Source organism: Salvelinus alpinus, chromosome 4 (assembly GCF_045679555.1).
Source record: "Salvelinus alpinus chromosome 4, SLU_Salpinus.1, whole genome shotgun sequence".
Classification (NCBI taxonomy): Eukaryota; Metazoa; Chordata; class Actinopteri; order Salmoniformes; family Salmonidae; genus Salvelinus; species Salvelinus alpinus.
In genome coordinates, this window is record NC_092089.1 from 2,385,399 (window position 1) to 2,405,675 (window position 20,277).

The 20,277-nt window shown below is 42.5% G+C and overlaps 3 protein-coding genes across 10 annotated transcripts; 1 reads left to right on the plus strand and 2 right to left on the minus strand.

Annotated features, from left to right (window-relative positions):
- LOC139572732 (acyl-coenzyme A thioesterase THEM4-like) lies at positions 1-2,509 on the minus strand. 5 transcript variants are annotated; one of them, XM_071395452.1, is made up of 4 exons: positions 2,348-2,509; positions 1,813-2,002; positions 1,461-1,542; positions 1-1,164 (listed from the first exon to the last, which is right to left on the minus strand). In XM_071395452.1, exons 1-4 carry the CDS (start codon positions 2,507-2,509, stop codon positions 1,053-1,055), a joined length of 546 nt encoding a protein of 181 aa, XP_071251553.1. In that variant the 3' UTR covers positions 1-1,052. The 5 variants fall into 5 exon arrangements, with proteins under 5 accessions (XP_071251553.1, XP_071251554.1, XP_071251550.1 ...); XM_071395453.1 differs by having other exon boundaries at positions 1,426-1,542; XM_071395449.1 differs by having other exon boundaries at positions 1,422-1,542.
- A 5,673-nt stretch (positions 2,510-8,182) lies between these two features.
- On the minus strand, positions 8,183-16,054 carry LOC139572734 (probable DNA double-strand break repair Rad50 ATPase). 4 transcript variants are annotated; one of them, XM_071395457.1, is made up of 5 exons: positions 15,913-16,054; positions 13,100-13,397; positions 9,148-9,202; positions 8,583-8,700; positions 8,183-8,391 (listed from the first exon to the last, which is right to left on the minus strand). In XM_071395457.1, exons 1-5 carry the CDS (start codon positions 15,963-15,965, stop codon positions 8,358-8,360), a joined length of 558 nt encoding a protein of 185 aa, XP_071251558.1. In that variant the 5' UTR covers positions 15,966-16,054; the 3' UTR covers positions 8,183-8,357. The 4 variants fall into 4 exon arrangements, with proteins under 4 accessions (XP_071251558.1, XP_071251557.1, XP_071251559.1 ...); XM_071395456.1 differs by having other exon boundaries at positions 13,100-13,400; positions 15,913-16,053; XM_071395458.1 differs by having other exon boundaries at positions 15,862-16,003.
- A 435-nt stretch (positions 16,055-16,489) lies between these two features.
- Positions 16,490-18,815, plus strand: LOC139572733 (uncharacterized). Its single transcript, XM_071395454.1, has 5 exons — positions 16,490-16,789; positions 16,907-16,961; positions 17,542-17,656; positions 17,785-17,909; positions 18,354-18,815. Exons 1-4 carry the CDS (start codon positions 16,490-16,492, stop codon positions 17,897-17,899), a joined length of 585 nt encoding a protein of 194 aa, XP_071251555.1. The 3' UTR covers positions 17,900-17,909; positions 18,354-18,815.
- The last annotated feature ends 1,462 nt before the right edge of the window (positions 18,816-20,277 follow it).

Consider the following 20,277-nt stretch of genomic DNA (forward strand, 5'->3'; position numbering starts at 1 on the left):
AAAGGTATCCCACATTGAGCCAGATACCGTAGAAAAACCATCTACAGTACCCAAGAGGTAAGGCTTTATTCAAGAGGTCATACTGGTCACAAAATAACATATCAGCAATGACTCAAACCTCAAACTGTAAAAGGCCTAATAAATTATTCCGAATTATATAAATAAAATACAAAAAATAAACTATCTATTAAATATATCAGAGTGGCTGTGGATCCAACTTTTCTAGACCCCTCATTCCGACAGCTAAAGGTCCCGAAGCTTCTTTACACACAGTCTCTGTTCTACTACAGAACAAGCTACTCTGGTGAATGGTGCGCGTTTAATAAAGTTAGATCAAAGCTGAATCAATGTCTGCCAGATCACACAATGATGGTATTCTACATAACAGAACCCAATATAATAGTGTAGTATAAAATTACTGTAAGACAAAAACACCACCTCATTTCCTATGAGATTTTAGAATGATTGTGCAAATGGGCACATTTTTCTCTCATGTGGCCAAAACTCAACAGCACGTGCCACTAGGCAAAATATGTGCTATGATTGAAACTAGACACAGGTATGCAGATGCTGCATGGACGTTTCACTGGTAAAACATGACGATTATCATTCACAATTGACTGAGAAATGTGAAGGGAGGTGCGTAAAGTAGAGAATCCTGCACATGCAGAAGTGTCGGGACCTTTAGCTGTCGGGAAGAAGGGTTCAGAAAAGTTGTATCCACAGCCTCGACCTAAATATAATATACCAGAGGTTATGTCCTTCACTCTGACTGGAGCTGGTTGTCCAGGAGTGTGTAACAGTGGAGAAAGAGAGGTAAAATATCCACAACCGGTTGTGTCTATGATATACAGTATCTGTATGCTATGTCAGTGGAGCGCAAGGCATCAGGTGTCTCAGGCAAACTGCTAGAGTTAAGAAGATTACTGGATCTGACAGTCAGAACCACACACACACACACACATGCATGCGTGCACACACTCAAGGATACACACTCCCACACTCAGGTACTGATATACACCCAAACATTTGTGTGCAGACAAACACACCCCCTAGGAAGTCAGTGCTGTTTCTGATGTGTGTTTGTAGCGTCTGGTTGGTCGATGAGTTGGCCTATCCATCATCCTCCTAATAGGTGTCCCATTGTGATTGACAGAAACAGCCCTGAGAGAAGAAGGAGAGAGAGCGAGGGAGAAGGAGAGAGAGAGAGGGAGGAGAGAGAAAGAGAGTGAGAGAGAAAGAGAGGGAGAAGGAGAGTGAGAGAGAGAGAGAGAGAAGGATGAGGGAAAAGAGAGAAACATACTAAGACTGAGAGAACACTTCAGAATGACTGAAAGTCTAATGACACACGTCTAAAACACAACCAACACGTGAGGGTGGGTGACACTCCCTCCAGTAGGTGGCCAGCCTGGAACACACACACACACTTCTGCTCCTGCTTGTTGACAAACACGACGTACTCGAACGTCCCCCCGTACTCCCTGATGTTCCGTGTGAACAGACGCGCCTTCGACTGAATGATCTTACTCAAATACACCCCACCTTGGAAGGAGAAACACACATATAGACAACATCTTACTCAGATACACCCAACCTTGGAAAGAGAAACACAGAGTTACACACAACATCTTACTCAGACACTATGCCCAGGACATGAGAGACAGGGTTATACAAACACGTTACATTTTTACATTACATTTTAGTAATTTTCGTACACACACACACACACACACACACACACACACACACACACACACACACACACACACACACACACCATCCATATGTGGCAGAAACCCTTCCTTACTGTACCTGTGGCGTACTTGAGGGAGCGGTTATAGCTGGGCAGTCTTCTCCAGACCCCCCACTTCTTCTCTCCGTCATCTGTCTCTACCTCACACTGGCTGTTATAGTGCTCATACAGACGCCTCATGTCGGAGCCCCAGGACGAGTTGGGCAGGCTGAAGTCCCGTGGCTGGAAAGAGAAAGGCCAGGGCAGCACCTAGTGGACAAACACTACTATTACACTCTCATCCATACTTTGTTACAGTATTATCTGACTGAGTACAGGGGGTCCCACTGTATGACAACATAACAGCATGACACGGCAGAAACATCCAGAATGAAATACATTACAGCACAGTTCACAATGCACATTGTGGGGAAAAAATACTGTTTCTATCGGCAGTAACGTTAGGGAAAAGGGAACCATGACAAATGTTTAGGTAAGATGAATCATGACTCACATGTTCTCACTCACATTGCCCTTGACAGTAGGCTACACTAATGTTATGGCTGTTTGTAGCTAGCTAAATGTGTGTGACTGTGTGTGTGTTTCTGGACCTACCGCCATGGTTCGGACACTGTTGATAGAGGACCAGGGAAGCTGGAAAGTCCCTCTTGGAGTCATTTGTTGTCTGATGTTGGTGTTGAAATTTCCCTTTGAGATTTCACGTCCCATTATTTGGCACAGTCCCCTGGCCATCTGCTGCACTCCTGTTCGTATCATGATGACAATGTTGGGGTAAGATTGCCAAGCCCTATTCTGATGTAACTACAAGTAAATTAGCTAATGTAAACTAGCTACCTACTGTAAAGTTACGGTTACTACTAGCTAGCCCTTTAGCTTTACTGACTAGTTAGTGGCTGTTGTATGATAGCAATACACATTCAGAATCAAACCTAACATCGCACTATAACTTTCTACTGTAACAAACTAACAACAGGAGGATAAATACGGAGCTTTTGTCAATTTTGTCTCGCCTCTGGTTTTGCCGGTAGAATGACTTTCATGTGTATCTCATCGCCCCATGTTACCACTTTCTGCAACAGGAACGACGACGGGCAACACGCGTCATGCTTGTCATGTGATCTATATCGTTCACTGTAATTGGCAGCGAAGGAAGGATATTTCCGGCTACATAGGTTAGTTACCATGCCAACGTAGACAGACTCGCCTCCATCCTTTGAGACGCTGACATTTTTTTAACCATTTATTCGTTTATTGTGCAGTTTTTGTTAAAGCAAGATAGTTTGTGACTATTTACTTCAAATAAATTGCCAGCAGGATGTTTGGTTGTGAGGAACGACGTTCCAAAAACAAACTTGTGCAGAGGGCGAGAGACAGAATCAAGGTAAGCATGTCACTACTAGGCAACACACAGACAAAAAAGTGGTCAGATACCTATAGCTAAGTGGCTGGAAATGTGTTATAGTCTGCATTTTCCCTCTTTTATAGAAAGATGGCGAGATGACTAACCGCATTGCAGAGCTGGACAGGTGTGTAAACTATACCGTTCTGTACTGTTGGGCTAATTGTAACTGCAACGTTTGATACGTTTTCCCTGAAATATCTTGAAGTTACAGTCCTTTCACTTCTCAATGTAGTGAAAGAACTGTAGTGAAAGGACCCCCCCCCCCCTCTCTCTCTTTCTTTCTCTCTCTTTCTCTCTCTCTCTCTCTCTCTCTCTCTCTCAGTATCTGTGGTGTGATGCAAAAGGCTGAGTTTGAGGTCTCCACCCAGGCTGGTTCCATGAAGACCCTGAAGTTGAGAGAGCTGACCCAGCAGAGAGAGACTGAGCTGGGAAAGGCTGCTCTGACGATGGTGAGGGAGTGGAGGGGTGCTGAAACAGGGCCCTCTCTCCTCAGCAACACTAAAAAAGTACTTTCGGGTCACAGAATTTCAGAATGTTCAGTATAAATGTCTGCAAGTAATAGCAGAAAAGCCTAAATGCCCCCGATGCAAATCAATGTGTATGGAATACATATTGACTTATAGAGCAAATACTATTCTAGGTGCCGCAGTAGAAGTGTTGTAGGGAATACTCAGTAGGGTCTGTAGAATGTATATATGGTGTAATTCCATAGGGCTCTGAATAATACAGATCAAGATAGCTCAGCATTCAACACCATAGTACCCTCCAAGCTCATCATTAAGCTTGAGGCCCTGGGTCTGAACCCCACCCTGTGCAACTGGGTCCTGGACTTCCTGACGGGCCGCCCCCAGGTGGTGAAGGTACTGTAGGAAAAAACACCTCCACTTCACTTCACCTCCGCTCCACTTCACAAGGATGCATGCTCAGCCCCCTCCTGTACTCCCTGTTCACCCATGACTGCGTGACCATGCATGCCTCCAACTCAATCATCAAGTCTGCAGATGACACAACAGTAGTAGGCCTGATTACCAACAATGAAGAGACAGCCTACAGGGAGGAGGTGATGACCCTGGGAGTGTGGTGACAGGAAAATAATCTCTCACCCAACGTCAACAAAACAAAGGAGCTGATCGTGGATTTCAGGAAACAGCAGAGGGAGCACCCCCCTATCCACATCGATGTGACCACAGTGGAGAAGGTGGAAAGCTTCAAGTTCCTTGCGTACACATCACTGACAAACTGAAATGGTCCACCTACACAGACAGTGTGGTGAAGAAGGCGCAACAGCACCTCTTCAACCTCAGGAGGCTGAAGAAATTTGGCTTGGTACCTAAAACCCTCACAAACCTTTACAGATGCACAATTGAGAGCATCCTGTCAGGCTGTATCACTGTCTGGTACGGCAACTGCACTGCACGCAAACCGCAGGGCTCTCCAGAGGGTGGTGCGGTCTGCCCAACGCATCACCGGGGGCAAACTACCTGCCCTCCAGGACACCTACAGCACCCGATGTCACAGGAAGGGCAAAAAGGACAAGGACAACAACCACCCGAGCCACTGCCTGTTCACCCCGCTATCATCCAGAAGGCGAGGTCAGTACAGGTGCATCAAAGCTGAGACTGAGAGACTGAAAAACAGCTTCTATCTCAAGGCCATCAAACTGTTAGATACTGTTAAATAGCCATCAGTAGCACATTAGAGGCCACTTTAATAATGGAACACTAGTCACTTTAATAATGTTTACATATTTTGCATTACTCATCTCATATGTATATACTGTATTCTACTGTATCTTAGTCTATGCCGCTCTGACATTGCTCGCCCAAATATTTATATATTCTTAATTCCTTTCCTTTACTTTAGATTGTGTGTATTGCTGTGAAATTGTTAGATATTACTCTTAGATATTACTGCACTGTTAGAGCTAGAAACACAAGCATTTCGCTACACCAACAATAACATCTGCTTAACACGTGTACATTTAATTTGATTTAATTTTCACTGTTGTCAAACAGCTTAAAATGGGGTGCCTGGACACTATCAGGTACAAATATAGCACTGTACAGGAAGGAACACTCTGTATTATTCAGAGCCCAATGAAATGACACCATTACATTCTACAGACCCTGAGTACTCCCCACCCCATTTTTACATCTGCACAAATAATCGTATAGTGTCCAGGCACCCCATTTTAAGATGTTTGACCACAGTAAAAGTACAGCAACACTTCCTATGACCTAGCTTTTTGTTCTAACTCATCTGATTTGTATTCTAGGAACTCTAGTGAGTAGACTGGGCCCTGGTTTTATGGACACACAATCAATCGCTTTTCCTGTGTGCAGTTTGTCTGTGCAATACAACAAAAATACAGTACTTTTTTCTTAAACATTACATTTCAAATTGCATCCTTAAACAATAGCACCAGTAAATAAGCAAGAATCATACAATCAACATACAGTGGGGCAAAAAAAGTATTTAGTCAGCCACCAATTGTGCAAGTTCTCCCACTTAAAAAGATGAGAGAGGCCTGTAATTTTCATCATAGGTACACTTCAACTATGACAGACAAATTAAGAAAAAAAAATCCAGAAAATCACATTGTAGGATTTTTAATGAATTTATTTGCAAATTATGGTGCATTTCACTAAGGTCTACTACACCTGTTGTATTTGGCGCATGTTTGATTTGATTTATATAAAGTACTAATTCTCTTTAGTTTCGATTTTTACCCCATGTAGTTATTATATTTCTCCTAATTTTAACATTATGCACTATGCAAAGCTGCAAAAAAAATATTATTTCGTGGCAGACACAGCATTTTACCAGACACAGCATTTTACTGCAGACTTTTATTTTGAAGGCAAAATCAGGAAACCTGAAGTATAAATTCATGTGGATAGGATCCAGCTAGTGTTGTTGCCATGAAGCTAATCCCTGTCTCCATACCGTTTTAGAGACCTTGTTCTCTTAAGGGACATCATTAAATAACCTATTATCAGCTCTTTCATGAAGGTTCGTAGCATCATATCTCTAACCTCTTCCTCTGACTGAGGAAAATTAATGGGCTTATTCTTGTTAATTTGTATTGCAGTGTCCTTTACACACCTACACTGTCAGAGCAATTACACATTTGTAACACCAGGTAGGGGTAAACGTAGGCCACACATTGTCAGGTTTTCCATATAGGACACACCAACTTATCAAACTTATGAATTGCTTGCATTGTCCATATTTTTACCAGAACTTCAACTACGGCTTCCCCTGTATCTACAGTACATGCTCTCCATGATGTCTGCTTTCTGTGTGTGTGCAGGTCCGTAGAGCAGCACTGCAGGCCCTCCTGGAGCATGAGAGACAGCAGTACATCATAGAGCTCAACAGACTGGGCAAGACCATCTACAAACAGAGAGTCTAGACTCTAGTCTCCACTAGACCCATAACAACACCAAAGACCATCTGAAGTTTACGCTGAAAGCCATCTAGGAGCTAGGATGTGTGAACAACTATAGAATACTTTGAAGTATTAATGTGAAAACATTTACTCACAGCCATCTACAAGCACCTTGTTTACAATTTAACATGTGTTTTATCTTTAGGATTACAGTTTTACACCGTTGTATTTACATAAATAAAAAAAGGTCTGATCTGTACAGAAGCAGAGTGGATAAAATGATTCTGTAAAAGTACACTTTTAAGCAATTTACATTCCAGTAACAAATTACTGGGACTCATGTCACATGACTCATGTCACCTTAACAAAACAGGAATTTGTGTGACAGTCAGGGAGGTAGCACTGTACATAAACAAAACACATAATTGGTTAACAAACAGGTCTCCTTGTCAACAGCAAGCAAGACCAAAAAAGTAAACCGATACACAGTCGGGCATTTGTCCATTCAGTAGAACTTTCTACTGGTCATTTGCTTCAGTCTTTGAGGGGTAATTATGTAACATATGTGCTCACTACATTTAAGATACTGTATTGTAGCTCACAATGACAGGTCCAATCTCTCTAGCCATATCTGGGACACTTGGTAATGCAGGGTTGGAGACTAACACAGACTGATAATGTTTGATGTGCGCACACACTGTACCTGGAATTTCCAGATAAACAACAAGGAGAGCAGTCGTTGATAATATCAATCAGATCAATTCTGTTTAATACAATCATTCAGGGAGACACCTCCAGAACAGAAGCATAGAAAATGTCCAACGGGGCTCTTGGAGACAGAACCTTCATATTCTAATCAGACAGTACCAAATGTTCTCTAAAACATCAACCAGAGAGGCTTGGAGTCAATACAAAGACAGTGACTTTGCCGGCTGCTACAGAATCACACAGTGTTGTCATCAATACAATAATAATCAGTGTGTTCTCGGTCCTTGTAGCTTCAGTAGCTCAGGTCTAGTGACCATCAACCCATACAAAAGTGTGTCACAAATAGAACATTGGAAATCATGTGTATTATAGAAAGGGAAAACATATAAATATGCTAATCATTGTGTTAATTACTGTTAATTGAATATTCACTTTATTCATCTTTAAAAAAAATATACTCTGATTAATGCACACCACACCCAAATGCAATAAAGGTCAATCATACATCTATGCACTATAAAGGTCAATCATAGATCTATGCACTATAAAGGTCAATCCTAGATCTATGCACTATAAAGGTCAATCATAGATCTATGCACTATAAAGGTCAATCATACATCTATGCATAATACATATTTAATAGACAATTGAACCAGATGGGCATGCACCTGCACACTTCTCTAGAACTCTTCTCTAGAACTCTTCTCTAGAACTCTTCTCTAGAACCTTTGCAACATTCAGAAGTCACCTCAGAGACACCTTGCTCCATCTCTGAGGGAATTAGCCCTAACCTCTTTCAGTCATTCCTACATTAATGTACTGTACCATAGGATGAAACTCACTAATTAAATAATGTAATGTCTCCCTTCCTTACCTGCATACATAAACTAACAGTGTACTGTATGTAATGAAGACATGACATTCAGACTGGGTTTTCCAAACCCTTCTTGTTTTTTATTTTCCTGAGTATTGAGAGGTACAGTGAAGTGAAGGTGGTTGTAGGTGGTGAATGTTATGAGCTGCACAACGATGATGTGTATGGGTGTGTGTGCATCACGGCAAGCATGAGGGAGGGATGGAGGCTGATAGTGTAGTCCAAGTCTTCATTTTGGGGCCTCTGTGATTCCACACAGCTTCCTGCAAAACAACAAAGAAAACAACAACAACAACCATTAGTTATCAATAGCATGTGAGCACCCAGTAACCACAGAACTACATGACACACAGTACACCGTGACCATAGAAGTCTTTCATAATGGTGACCACAAGACTGTGTTACTGGGTGTGTGTGAGTGTGCCTGAATGTCTGGGTGTGTATCTGCTCTTACCGTCCTTCCTCATTGGTCTGGTCCACAAACGCACACAGTGCCTTGTCCCGCTCCAGAATCTGCTGTTTCAACTCCTGGATCTCCTCCTGAGCTTTCTTCTTCTGTGCTTCTTGATCATCTAGAGGGGGAGCGAGGGATAATGAGAGAGGGGTGGAAAGCAGGAGGGTAGGAAAAAAGACAGAAGGAAATGGGTGGATAAGGAGGAAAGGGTATTGAGAGGTGGGAAGGAGGAGAGAAAGACATGGCGGGAAATGGGGAGGGCAGGAAAAATGTATTGAGAGAGAGAAAGATTGTGAGGTCTGGGGTCTGCTCAACAACCAAGAATTCACAAAATGGGACAAACACCAAATTGAGACTCTGCATGCAGAATTCTGCAAAAATATACCCTGTGTAAAATGTAAAACACAAATAACACACAAATAATGCATGCAGAGCAGAATTAGGCTGATACCCTCTAATGATCAAAATCCAGAAAAGAGACGATAAATTCTACAACCACCTAAAAGGAAGCAATTCATGACTGAGCTGACGGTCTCCCATCACTGCAGTAAAATAGCCATCGTACCTTTAACTTTCTGAAGGGCCGCCGACGCATCAGTCTTCTTTTTCTCCACATCGGCCTGAGGAGAAAAAAAGAGGGGAGATGAGGAAGATGAGGACCGGTATTTGAAGCATTGTGGGCCTTATCTAGCTAGGCCTTATTAAGGGCTACATAAGGCATACAATGATTCCTTCATAATATGCACTTTGTTTAAAGTGTGACTAATCATTTTTGTGACTAATAAGTGAGAACAAAATGTAATTCCTGACTGATCACTGCTAAGAGAATACCTGGCAGAATTCCTCTCACATGCCACTCAACACAAAACATACAGTATCTTCAGAAAGTATTCACACCCCTTGACTTTTTCCAAATTTTGTTGTGATACAAAGTGGGATTCAAATAGGTTAAATTGTACTTTTTTGCCAACGATCTACACAAAATACTCTGTAATTCAAAGAGGAAAAAAATATATAAAAAAAATAATGGAAAAATAAAACACTAATATATCTTGATTAGATACTGTACGTATTCAATCCCCCTGCCAATACATGTTAGAATCCCCTTCGGCAGCGATTACAGCTGTGAGCACACAGCTTTGCACATCTGATTGTACAATATTTGCCCAATATTCTTTAAAACATTCTTAAAGCTCTTTCAACTTGTTTGTTGATCATTGCTCGACAGCCATTTTCATGTCTTGCCATAGATTTTCAAGACGATTCAAGTCAAAACTGTAACCAGGCCACTCAGGAACATTCAATGGCGTCTTGGTAAGCAACTCCAGTGTATATTTGGCCTTGTGTTTTAGGTTATTGTCCTGCTGAAAGGTGAATTTGTCTCCCAGTGTCTGTTGGAAAGCAGACTGAACCAGGTTTTCCTCTAGGGTTTTGCCTGTGCTTAGCTCTATTCCATACATTTTTATCATAAAAACTCCCTAGTTCTTGCCGATGACAAGCACACCCATAACATGATGCAGCCACCAACATGCTTGAAAATATGAAGAGTGGCGATGTGTGGTGATGTGTTGTGTTGGATTTGCCCCAAATATAAAGCTTTGTATTCAGGAGAAAAATGTAATTTCTTTGCCTCATTATTTGCAGTATTGCTAAAGTGCCTTATTGCAAACAGGATTCCTGTTTTGGAATATTTTTTATTCTGTACAGACTTCCTTCTTTTCACTCTGTCCTTGAGGCTAGTATTGTGGAATAACTACAATGTTGTTGATCCATCCTCAGTTTTCTCCTATCACAGCCAATAAACTCTGTTTTAAAAATCACAATTAGCTTCATGGTGAAATTCCTGAGCGGTTTCCTTCCTCTACAGCCACTGAGGACGCCTGTATCTTTGTAGTGACTGGGTGTATTGATACACCATCCAAAATGTAATTAATAACTTCACCATGCTCAAAGGTGTCCTACCAAAAGGTGTCCTTCTTTGCGAGGCACTGGAAAACCTCCTTGGTCTTTGTGGTTGAATCTGTGCTTGAAATTCACTGCTGGACTGAGGGACCTTACAAATAATTGTATGTGTGGGGTACTTAGATGGGGTAATCATTATGTGGGGTAATCATGTTAAACACTTGTGGCACACAGAGTGAGTCCATGCAAAATCCCCATCAAAATCTGTCTGTTTAAGATAGAGATACTGTATGGGCTGTGTCTCAATCCACTGCATCCACCTTGAGCAGCGCATCTGCAGTGGAAAGTGGCAGAGCTACAATGCTGTTTGTCAGATCAGCATACATCCCGAAAATCAGTCTCCTCACAAAAACTTCTGTAGTGTCCGAACAAGTGTCATGGGGCTCATCTGAACGTAACCCTGTAACGGGTCAGAGAATGAATGGAAGTATGGAAGTAGTTTTGTGCCAAAAATTCTTTTATTTCCTGAGCTTTCTTATATCTCCTAGACACAGTGGGGAGAACAAGTATTTGATACACTGCCGATTTTGCAGGTTTTCCTACTTACAAAGCATGTAGAGGTCTGTAATTTTTATCATAGGTACACTTCAACTGTGAGAGACGGAATCTAAAACAACAATCCAGAAAATCACATTGTATTATTTTTAAGTAATTAATTTGCATTTTATTGCATGACATAAGTATTTGATCACCTACCAACCAGTAAGAATTCCGGCTCTCACAGACCTGTTAGTTTTTCTTTAAGAAGCCCTCCTGTTCTCCACTCATTACCTGTACTAACTGCACCTGTTTGAACTCGTTACCTGTATAAAAGACACCTGTCCACACACTCAATCAAACAGACTCCAACCTCTCCACAATGGCCAAGACCAGAGAGCTGTGTAAGGACATCAGGGCTAAAATTGTAGACCTGCACAAGGCTGGGATGGGCTACAGGACAATAGGCAAGCAGCTTGGTGAGAAGGCAACAACTGTTGGCGCAGTTATTAGAAAATGTAAGTTCAAGATGACAGTCAATCACCCTCGGTCTGGGGCTCCATGCAAGATCTCACCTCGTGGGGCATCAATGATCATGAGGAAGGTGAGGGATCAGCCCAGAACTACACGGCAGGACCTGGTCAATGACCTGAAGAGAGCTGGGACCACAGTCTCAAAGAAAACCATTAGTAACACACTACGCCGTCATGGATTAAAATCCTGCAGCGCACGCAAGGTCCCCCTGCTCAAGCCAGCGCATGTCCAGGCCCATCTGAAGTTTGCCAATGACCATCTGGATGATCCAGAGGAGGAATGGGAGAAGATCATGTGGTCTGATGAGACAAAAATAGAGCTTTTTGGTCTAAACTCCACTCGCCGTGTTTGGAGGAAGAAGAAGGATGAGTACAACCCCAAGAACACCATCCCAACCGTGAAGCATGGAGGTGGAAACATCATTCTTTGGGGATGCTTTTCTGCAAAGGGGACAGGACGACTGCACCGTATTGAGGGGAGGATGGATGGGGCCATGTATCGCGAGATCTTGGCCAACAACCTCCTTCCCTCAGTAAGAGCATTAAAGATGGGTCGTAGCTGGGTCTTCCAGCATGACAACGACCCGAAACACACAGCCAGGGCAACTAAGGAGTGGCTCCGTAAGAAGCATCTCAAGGTCCTGGAGTGGCCTAGCCAGTCTCCAGACCTGAACCCAATAGAAAATCTGTGGAGGGAGCTGAAAGTGTGTATTGCCTAGCGACAGCCCCGAAACCTGAAGGATCTAGAGAAGGTCTGTATGGAGGAGTGGGCCAAAATCCCTGCTGCAGTGTGTGCAAACCTGGTCAAGAACTACAGGAAACGTATGATGAACAAAGGTGTCTGTACCAAATATTATGTTCTGCTTTTCTGATGTATCAAATACTTATGTCATGCAATAAAATGCAAATTAATTACTTAAAAATCATACAATGTGATTTTCTGGATTTTTGTAAGTTTGCTTTGTAAGTAGGAAAACCTGCAAAATCGGCAGTGTATCAAATACTTGTTCTCCCCACTGTATAGGACAGACACATCAAAACCTTATTCCTTATTATTAATTTTTTGACTGTCTGTTTTGCCATTTATGAATGCGTTATTCAATGCGTTTCTATGTGCTATATTTTTCTTTATATACCTAAAGATATAAACAATTCCAAACAAATAGCTAAATAATCCATGGTATGGCCATCTTAAAACAATTAGCTGAGCAGAAGCTGATTTTTACTCCTCAATTTATTTAGGCTTGCCATAACAAAGGTGCTGATTACTTATTGACTCAAGACATTGCAGCTTTTCATTTTTATATATTTTTTTACAATTTCAGAACACATAATACCACTTTGACATTTTAAGGTATTGTGTGTAGATCAGTGACACAAAATCTCAATTGAATCCATTTTAACTTCAGGTTGAAAAACAACAAAAAGTGAAGGAGTGTGAATACTTTCTGAAGGAACTGTATTACATCCCATGTCAGTTTACCTTCTAGTGTGTTTGTAGCAGGTGTCTGTTTGCTTTGCGTGTGCGTGCGTGCGTGGGCCTACCTTCTCTGTATGACAGGTCTTTAGACTCTTGTCCGCCTCGCCTGTGGCTTTAGCAGACTGCTCCTTCTTCTTAGTCAGCTCGTCTCTCTTGGTGTTGATGGGCTCCAGCTCACCATTCAGCTTCTGGATCTTCATCTTGACCTGGACGATGTCGTTCTCCTTCTGCTTGACCTGAGAGGAGCTCTCCAGAGCGCGGGCTTTAAGACCCCGCAGAGTCAGCTCCTGGCGGACCGCCTGGTAAATCAACACCACCATCACACCCACGGCCAGGAACACTAGCGCAGACACAGCCCGCATACTGCTGGGACAGGACAGAGAGAAGGAAGGAGGTAGAGAAAGAGAGAGGGAGGAAGAGATGAGGCTCAAGTCAGGTCCAGTTTGTCTTTCTTGGCTGCTGTCTTGATCGGTCACTCCTCAACCATCCCTGTAGTCAGCCTGTGTGTGTTGGAGAGTGTGTGTGTTCACATTCCCTCCCTCTGGTTGCTGATGGCAGTCTGTCCACCTGTAACCGCTTCGTCCTACTAGGCGGAATGTTTGGTAGACAAAGTGAAATCTACTTCCTTGTTTAACTACCACACTCCCACCGCTTTTATCTCCCTCCCTCCCCACTTCTCTCTCCCTCCCTTCCTCTCTTGCTCTCTCACCTTCTGTTTCAGAGGTCATGGTTAACAGATATGCTCTCTCTCTATTGTTTATCTACCTCATTCATTTGCATTTAATTTCTCCTCCCTCTTCCTCTTAGATGGTACACAGACAACCAGAGATTATGAAATTGTTCCATGTAGTAAGTCATCATTTAGGGTGCAGTGTGTGCAATGGGGAGATTTAAGATCATTAAAGTTCATATTCGGTTTAGAGTGATTAACACAATGTTTAGCATAGTAGTATATATTATGTTCCTTCTGTAAAACACATGATTTCCAGTGTATGTGACACTCAAGGTGCGGGTTGATGGTCACTAGACTTGATACTGAATGTTATGGATTATTCTCATATCTGTTGATAGTGATTAACGCCAGACTGGATGTACAAGGACCGAGGACACACTGATTATTCATATTGTATTGATGACATTGTGTTAACACTGTATGATTCTGTAGAGCTGGCAAAGTAGCAGCCTTTTGTTTTGACTTCCTTCCAGCCTCACGGGCTGGTGTTTACTCTGGTGCTGTCTGATAAGGATATAAAGGGCCTGTCTCCAAGAGGCTGGTGTTTACTCTGGTGCTGTCTGATTAGGATATAAAGGGCCTGTCTCCAAGAGGCCGGTGTTTACTCTGGTGCTGTCTGATAAAGATATAAAGGGCCTGTCTCCAAGAGGCTGGTGTTTACTCTGGTGCTGTCTGATTAGGATATAAAGGGCCTGTCTCCAAGAGGCTGGTGTTTACTCTGGTGCTGTCTGATTACGATATAAAGGGCCTGTCTCCAAGAGGCCGGTGTTTACTTTGGTGCTGTCTGATAAGGATATAAAGGGCCTGTCTCCAAGAGGCCGGTGTTTACTCTGGTGCTGTCTGATTACGATATAAAGGGCCTGTCTCCAAGAGACCGGTGTTTACTCTGGTGCTGTCTGATTACGATATAAAGGGCCTGTCTCCAAGAGGCCGGTGTTTACTCTGGTGCTGTCTGATTACGATATAAAGGGCCTGTCTCCAAGAGGCTGGTGTTTACTCTGGTGCTGTCTGATTAGGATATAAAGGGCCTGTCTCCAAGAGGCCGGTGTTTACTCTGGTGCTGTCTGATAAGGATATAAAGGGCCTGTCTCCAAGAGGCCGGTGTTTACTCTGGTGCTGTCTGATTAGGATATAAAGGGCCTGTCTCCAAGAGGCCGGTGTTTACTCTGGTGCTGTCTGATTAGGATATAAAGGGCCTGTCTCCAAGAGGCCGGTGTTTACTCTGGTGCTGTCTGATTAGGATATAAAGGGCTTGTCTCTAAGAGGCCAGTAAGACATTGGGATCATTTGAGTGGGAAGGGAAAAGCAACCGACTGTCGACAAAAGTCCAGGAGTGAAGTCGGGGGAGGTGCATATGTGACAGCCAAAAGTCAGACACTGATGTGGTTTTCCAACAGCAAGGCTCAGTGCAACATGGCAGTGTTCCCATTGTTTATAAAAGTTGTTCTTTATTATGTCAAAATAAACAGGTCTCCAACCCGCATATCACACACTCACAAACTGAACATATACAGTGCATTCGGAAAGTATTCAGACCCCTTGACTTTTTCCAAATTTTGTTACGTTACAGCCTTATTCTAATATAGATTACATTTTTTTTCTCCAATTCATCAATAAGCATGCACCCTGTAAGGAAGTCCAGGATCCAGATGCAGAGGGAGGTTTTTTAGTCCCATGGTCCTAAGCTTGGTACATTTCTATATTTCCTTAAATATTTTTTACAACGGCGGGGGAGTTCCAAGATGGAGGCGCAGGTGGCTTCAACACAGCGCCCCATGTCTGTCATCTACTGTATATAAATTATTGGTTGTAACTTAATGCACCAGATTTTTTTTATTGACTTTTACCAACGATTTTGCTCTACTTTTTGTTTTCCTGTAAATTCCTAGTTACTTGACAAGTTACTGGAAACATAGCTAGTGTGGCCTTACCTCAAACTGGCAGAGCTTTATAGGTTAATAGGTTTGTCATGACTAAATGTTTATACTAGAACTAAATCAAAGGTAGCCGTAGCCTATAGGCTAGGGCGTGTTATAACAAATTATGATATCATTCCTAATTCGAGTTGCGCATGGTACAGTATTGTCACGTTACCTTTTTACGTTTATATTCCCTTGAATTCCGGAGTGCTGATGACCACGTTACCTTTTTACGTTTATATTCCCTTGAATTCCGGAGTGCTGATGACCATTTTGCATTCATCCACTTACTTCCGCGTAGCAGTGCCAGGTATGCTAGTGCTATCTGGGAGCCTTGGGACGTCCATACCCTAAATCCTAACCCTAACCTTAAACCCTACCCTTACTCTAACCATACTCCTTACCTAACTTTAAGCATTATTAACCATTTTAAATGTCAACTTCAAAGGGAGGTAGGCCCGTCCCAAGGATCCCAGATAGCATAGACCGTGACAGGTGGGCGGGCACGGGGATGGTTTTGGTGAAGCGCTCTCCAAAAGAAAAAATAAGAAGAATAAGTGCGCTCTCCGCGGAGTCGACAAAGGCAGATGTTTCTGTTTTTCAGGGATATAGTATTTTCAACCTGACTTCCGTTTCACCTGAACTGAAGCACGGACTCCGCTCAAGTACAGTGTGTGGCCACCTGTCCTTTTACACTCCATTGGTACTTCCGCTGTAAGTCTGCGAGGACGTCGTCAACACTTCTGCCGTAGCAGTCGACAGAGACCAGCGAAAACGACTGTTCCTTGGTCAAACTCCACGGCATGATGAAGACACAGGGTGTGTTAGTGGGGGTGTCTCTGCTGACTAGCGTAGCTCTGCTGGGACTGATAAACGTGCGGCGGAAAGAAGAGATGAAGGAGCAGAAACATGTATCGTTCGAGACGATTAAACTGCGTGTGACCAGAGACGTACTGGGAGAGTACCAACACGAGGTGATCAGAGCCCACAACCTGCTGGACAAGACCAAGGCTCAGGTGGACACTCTGGGGTCAGAACTCCCCCCACTGCAGGCTGCAGAGGCCAAGAAGAAGAGTGAACTGGAGGCATGCCAGGGAGAAAAGGTAAGGAAGGAGGGGTATGTCTGGGGTTTAGAGTGTACACAATTGATTTCCTCTCTGTGTGTGTGTGTGTGTGTGTGTGTGTGTGTGTGTGTGTGTGTTCTCTCTCTCCTGTCACAGAAACATGTCGCTGATGAGGTGGGGGCCGTTGAGGCAGAGAACAGTAACTCCAAAAGTGAGTGTTTAAACACCTGAAACTCCATGGTTACATCAACACTGTTCTGAAAGGATCTTCGCCTTATTACTGATACGACAATGATAACATTCATTCACTGCTCCTCAATGAAGTGGACTTCGATTAAGACAGCTCCCCGCACCTCTGATTCAGAGGGGTTGGGTTAAATGCAGAAGACACATTTCTGTTGAATGCATTCAGTTGTGTAACTAGCTAGGTATCCCCTTTCACAGTGAACTATAACTTAAAAACAGGTTTAAAACTGGTCCATGACCAGTTCTAGGTGCAAGTTTTGTTTTCTCTTCTAAATATTTTGGTGGATGAAAGAGACATCTTGTGGTGGAATAAGCTCATTGCAGGTTGCTGGGATTAAGAGTAGTGTTAGTAGTATTCTGTATATGCGACTGGTCTTATTGAATATGTTTTATTCACTAACCTGTCTTCTAGTCTCTGTCCTGTAGCCTCTAGCTCCGTGTTCTGTCTCTGTAGCCTCTAACCCCCTGTTCTGTCTCTGTCCTGTAGCTTTTAGCCCCATGTTGTGTCCTGTAGCATCTAACCCCCTCTCTGTCTGGTCCTGTAGCTGAGTTTGAGAAGCTAAAGGCTGCCTGGGAAGCAGAGATGACGTCTCTCAAACAGCAGGTGGAGCAGCGCAGCAAAGTGTGTGTCTTTGTGAAGAAGGACTCTGTAGAGGGAAGGTAAGAGACTGGGACTGGAGCCCTGAACATGGAACACCTCTATACATGTCCATCTGTATGTATACCTGTACACCACAGGTATATGGACACTTGCACACATTAGCTCTATCTGTCTCTGACTCCCAAAGGAAACTGTGTGGGGATGAACCGCCTAAACAAGAGGCCACTCCAAAACCAGATGCCCCCAAACCAGAAGAATCCAAACCAGATGTTCCCAAACCTGATTCTCCAAAGATGAGATGAGCAGAGCTGGGTATCTTTTGTTCTGTCTTTTTCTGTTAGCATTCCACTGATTGGTATTCTATTGATAGCATTAGGAAACAGCTTATAGCAGTGAAGATACATGTTATTATGTAGAAATGCCAGATAAGACTCAAAAACACCATCATAAAAAAGGGCTTCTATCATGAAAAAGGATAGTATTTCAGTCAAATACAGTGTCACTATCTTTTGAGTCTTGCTGTCTGGGACCGTATTAGAGTTGACTGTAGTGTCAGTATGATGTTGTTAACCAGCTTTATGATGTCCTAGTTATTATCCCCATCTCTCATTGTTGACAGAGGTGTGTGCATGACAGATGTATTATCCACCTTCTCTGGAACAATGTCTCATCTGTCTATCAGGATGTTGGTTGTATTTTCCTTTTGTTGTGTGAAGGATGACTGACTCTTTCATTTTGACCTTTGTTTGTTTTTAGGGTGGGCGACGAGAACGGGAAGAGCAACATGGAATCAAAGAAAAGACATAAGGAAGGCGGATGAAAAATGGAGACCTTCTGCAGGACATTTCTCTGTTTCTATTTAAACTCGTTAGAACTTGTCCTTCATGCTACTTTAGAGTGTCTATTAACTACCATCTAACATGAGTGGATATTGAATACTTTTTGTTAACCTTGTCCATTCCTCTCTTTCAGTATGACCCTCCCTCAGGGGGTGTTTGTGTGTGATTTGAACAAATGTGTATGTGCCACCAGTATCGACCAATCGGAAAGTCCAGAGCCTCTCTCTGTCACTCCTAATCATCCTCACTCTGTTACCCCAGTGACGGTATTTTGCAGGGGTGGCGACCATAGCATTGACCAATCAAAAGTCGTGGATTAAACTAACTGTTATTTCTGTTAGTCTGATTCTGATGTAATAAAGCTTAACCCTAAAGGAAAGTTTTGAATGTGTGAATGTGGATTTTATTAACTATTGATACAGAACCATTTCATATTTAATGTGAGCACAAACATTGGCATTGTTTACTGTATGTTCTGATTCCCTCCATCTTTAAACATTTCAAGACAAATAACTAATAACAGCTGCTGGAGATCTGTTAGAGTATCACAATGATGTAAAACTCATATAGAATGAAGTCACCTCATTATTGGCACCCTTGATAAAGATGAGCAAAAAGTACTATATAATACAAATATTAAGCTATTGTGTATATTGTGTGCTCAAATAAAAATAATATTTATAGTAATACAATTGCTCAGAGAAATATTTTGTTGAACAAGTATTATTTTTTTTTTAATCTCAAAGACAAGTGTCAAAGTTATTGGCACACCTGTTTTCAATGCGTTGTGTACCCACACCAAGCCAGGATAATGTCTCTGAGCCTTTTTCTAGGATGTTTTATGAGATTGAAGGATCTTAGACCATTCCTCCATACAGAATCTTTCCAGATCCCTGATATCTGTTGGCCTGTGCTTATGGACTGGCCTCTTCAGTTCAAACCACAGGTTTCTTTAGTCCGGAGACTGAGATGGCCATTGCAAAATGTAGATTTTTGTGGTCAATTAAGCATTTATTTGTGGATGTTTGCTTGGGGTCATTGTCTTGCTGGAAGATCCACTTGCGGCCAAGTTTCCTCAAAAAATTTACTACTTGGTAGAGTTCATGATGCTGTTGACCTTAACAAGGGCCCCAGGACAAGTGGAAGCAAAACAGCCTTTTAACATCAAAGATCCGCCACCATATTTTACAGTAGGTATGAGGCTATTTTCTCCATATGCATTCTTCTTTTGACACCAAACCCAACACTAGTGTGCATGGCCAAAGAGCTCTATTTCTTGTTCCAGTCAAAGTGCCAATGCCGTTTAGTAAACCCCAGGCGTTTCCATATGCTGGTTCCTCTCAGTAAAGGCTTTTTACTGAAGCCCTTCCAAATAGCCAACTGGCATGGAGGTGGCGTCTCATTGTAGATTTGGTGACCCGAAGATGCGACCAAGTATTGCAATTTTACCACTACACCACTGGGGACAAGATATACTTGCATCCGATACCAGCCAAGTTTACCACTGTTCCAGTGGTTTAAAACTTCTAAATTGTTGCCTTAATAACATTAAGTGGTATATTTGTTTTTTCAGAAAAAAAATCGTACACACTGCCTGATTTTATGAAAGTCAACAACCATGTCTCTTCTTATTTGTGAGTGCTTTGCCTTTCCCCATGGTGATGAATGACAGAGGGATTTTACATGCGTGTTACCTCATTTTTATGCCCCAGTGAAACAGGAAGCAATGGAAATCCACAATTCAGTTCCTTAAACTGAGATCAACTTAAAAAAGAAAAATGTTAATTCGGATAAAATATAAGAATATTTAATGGTGCCAATAATTTAGACACGTGTCTTTT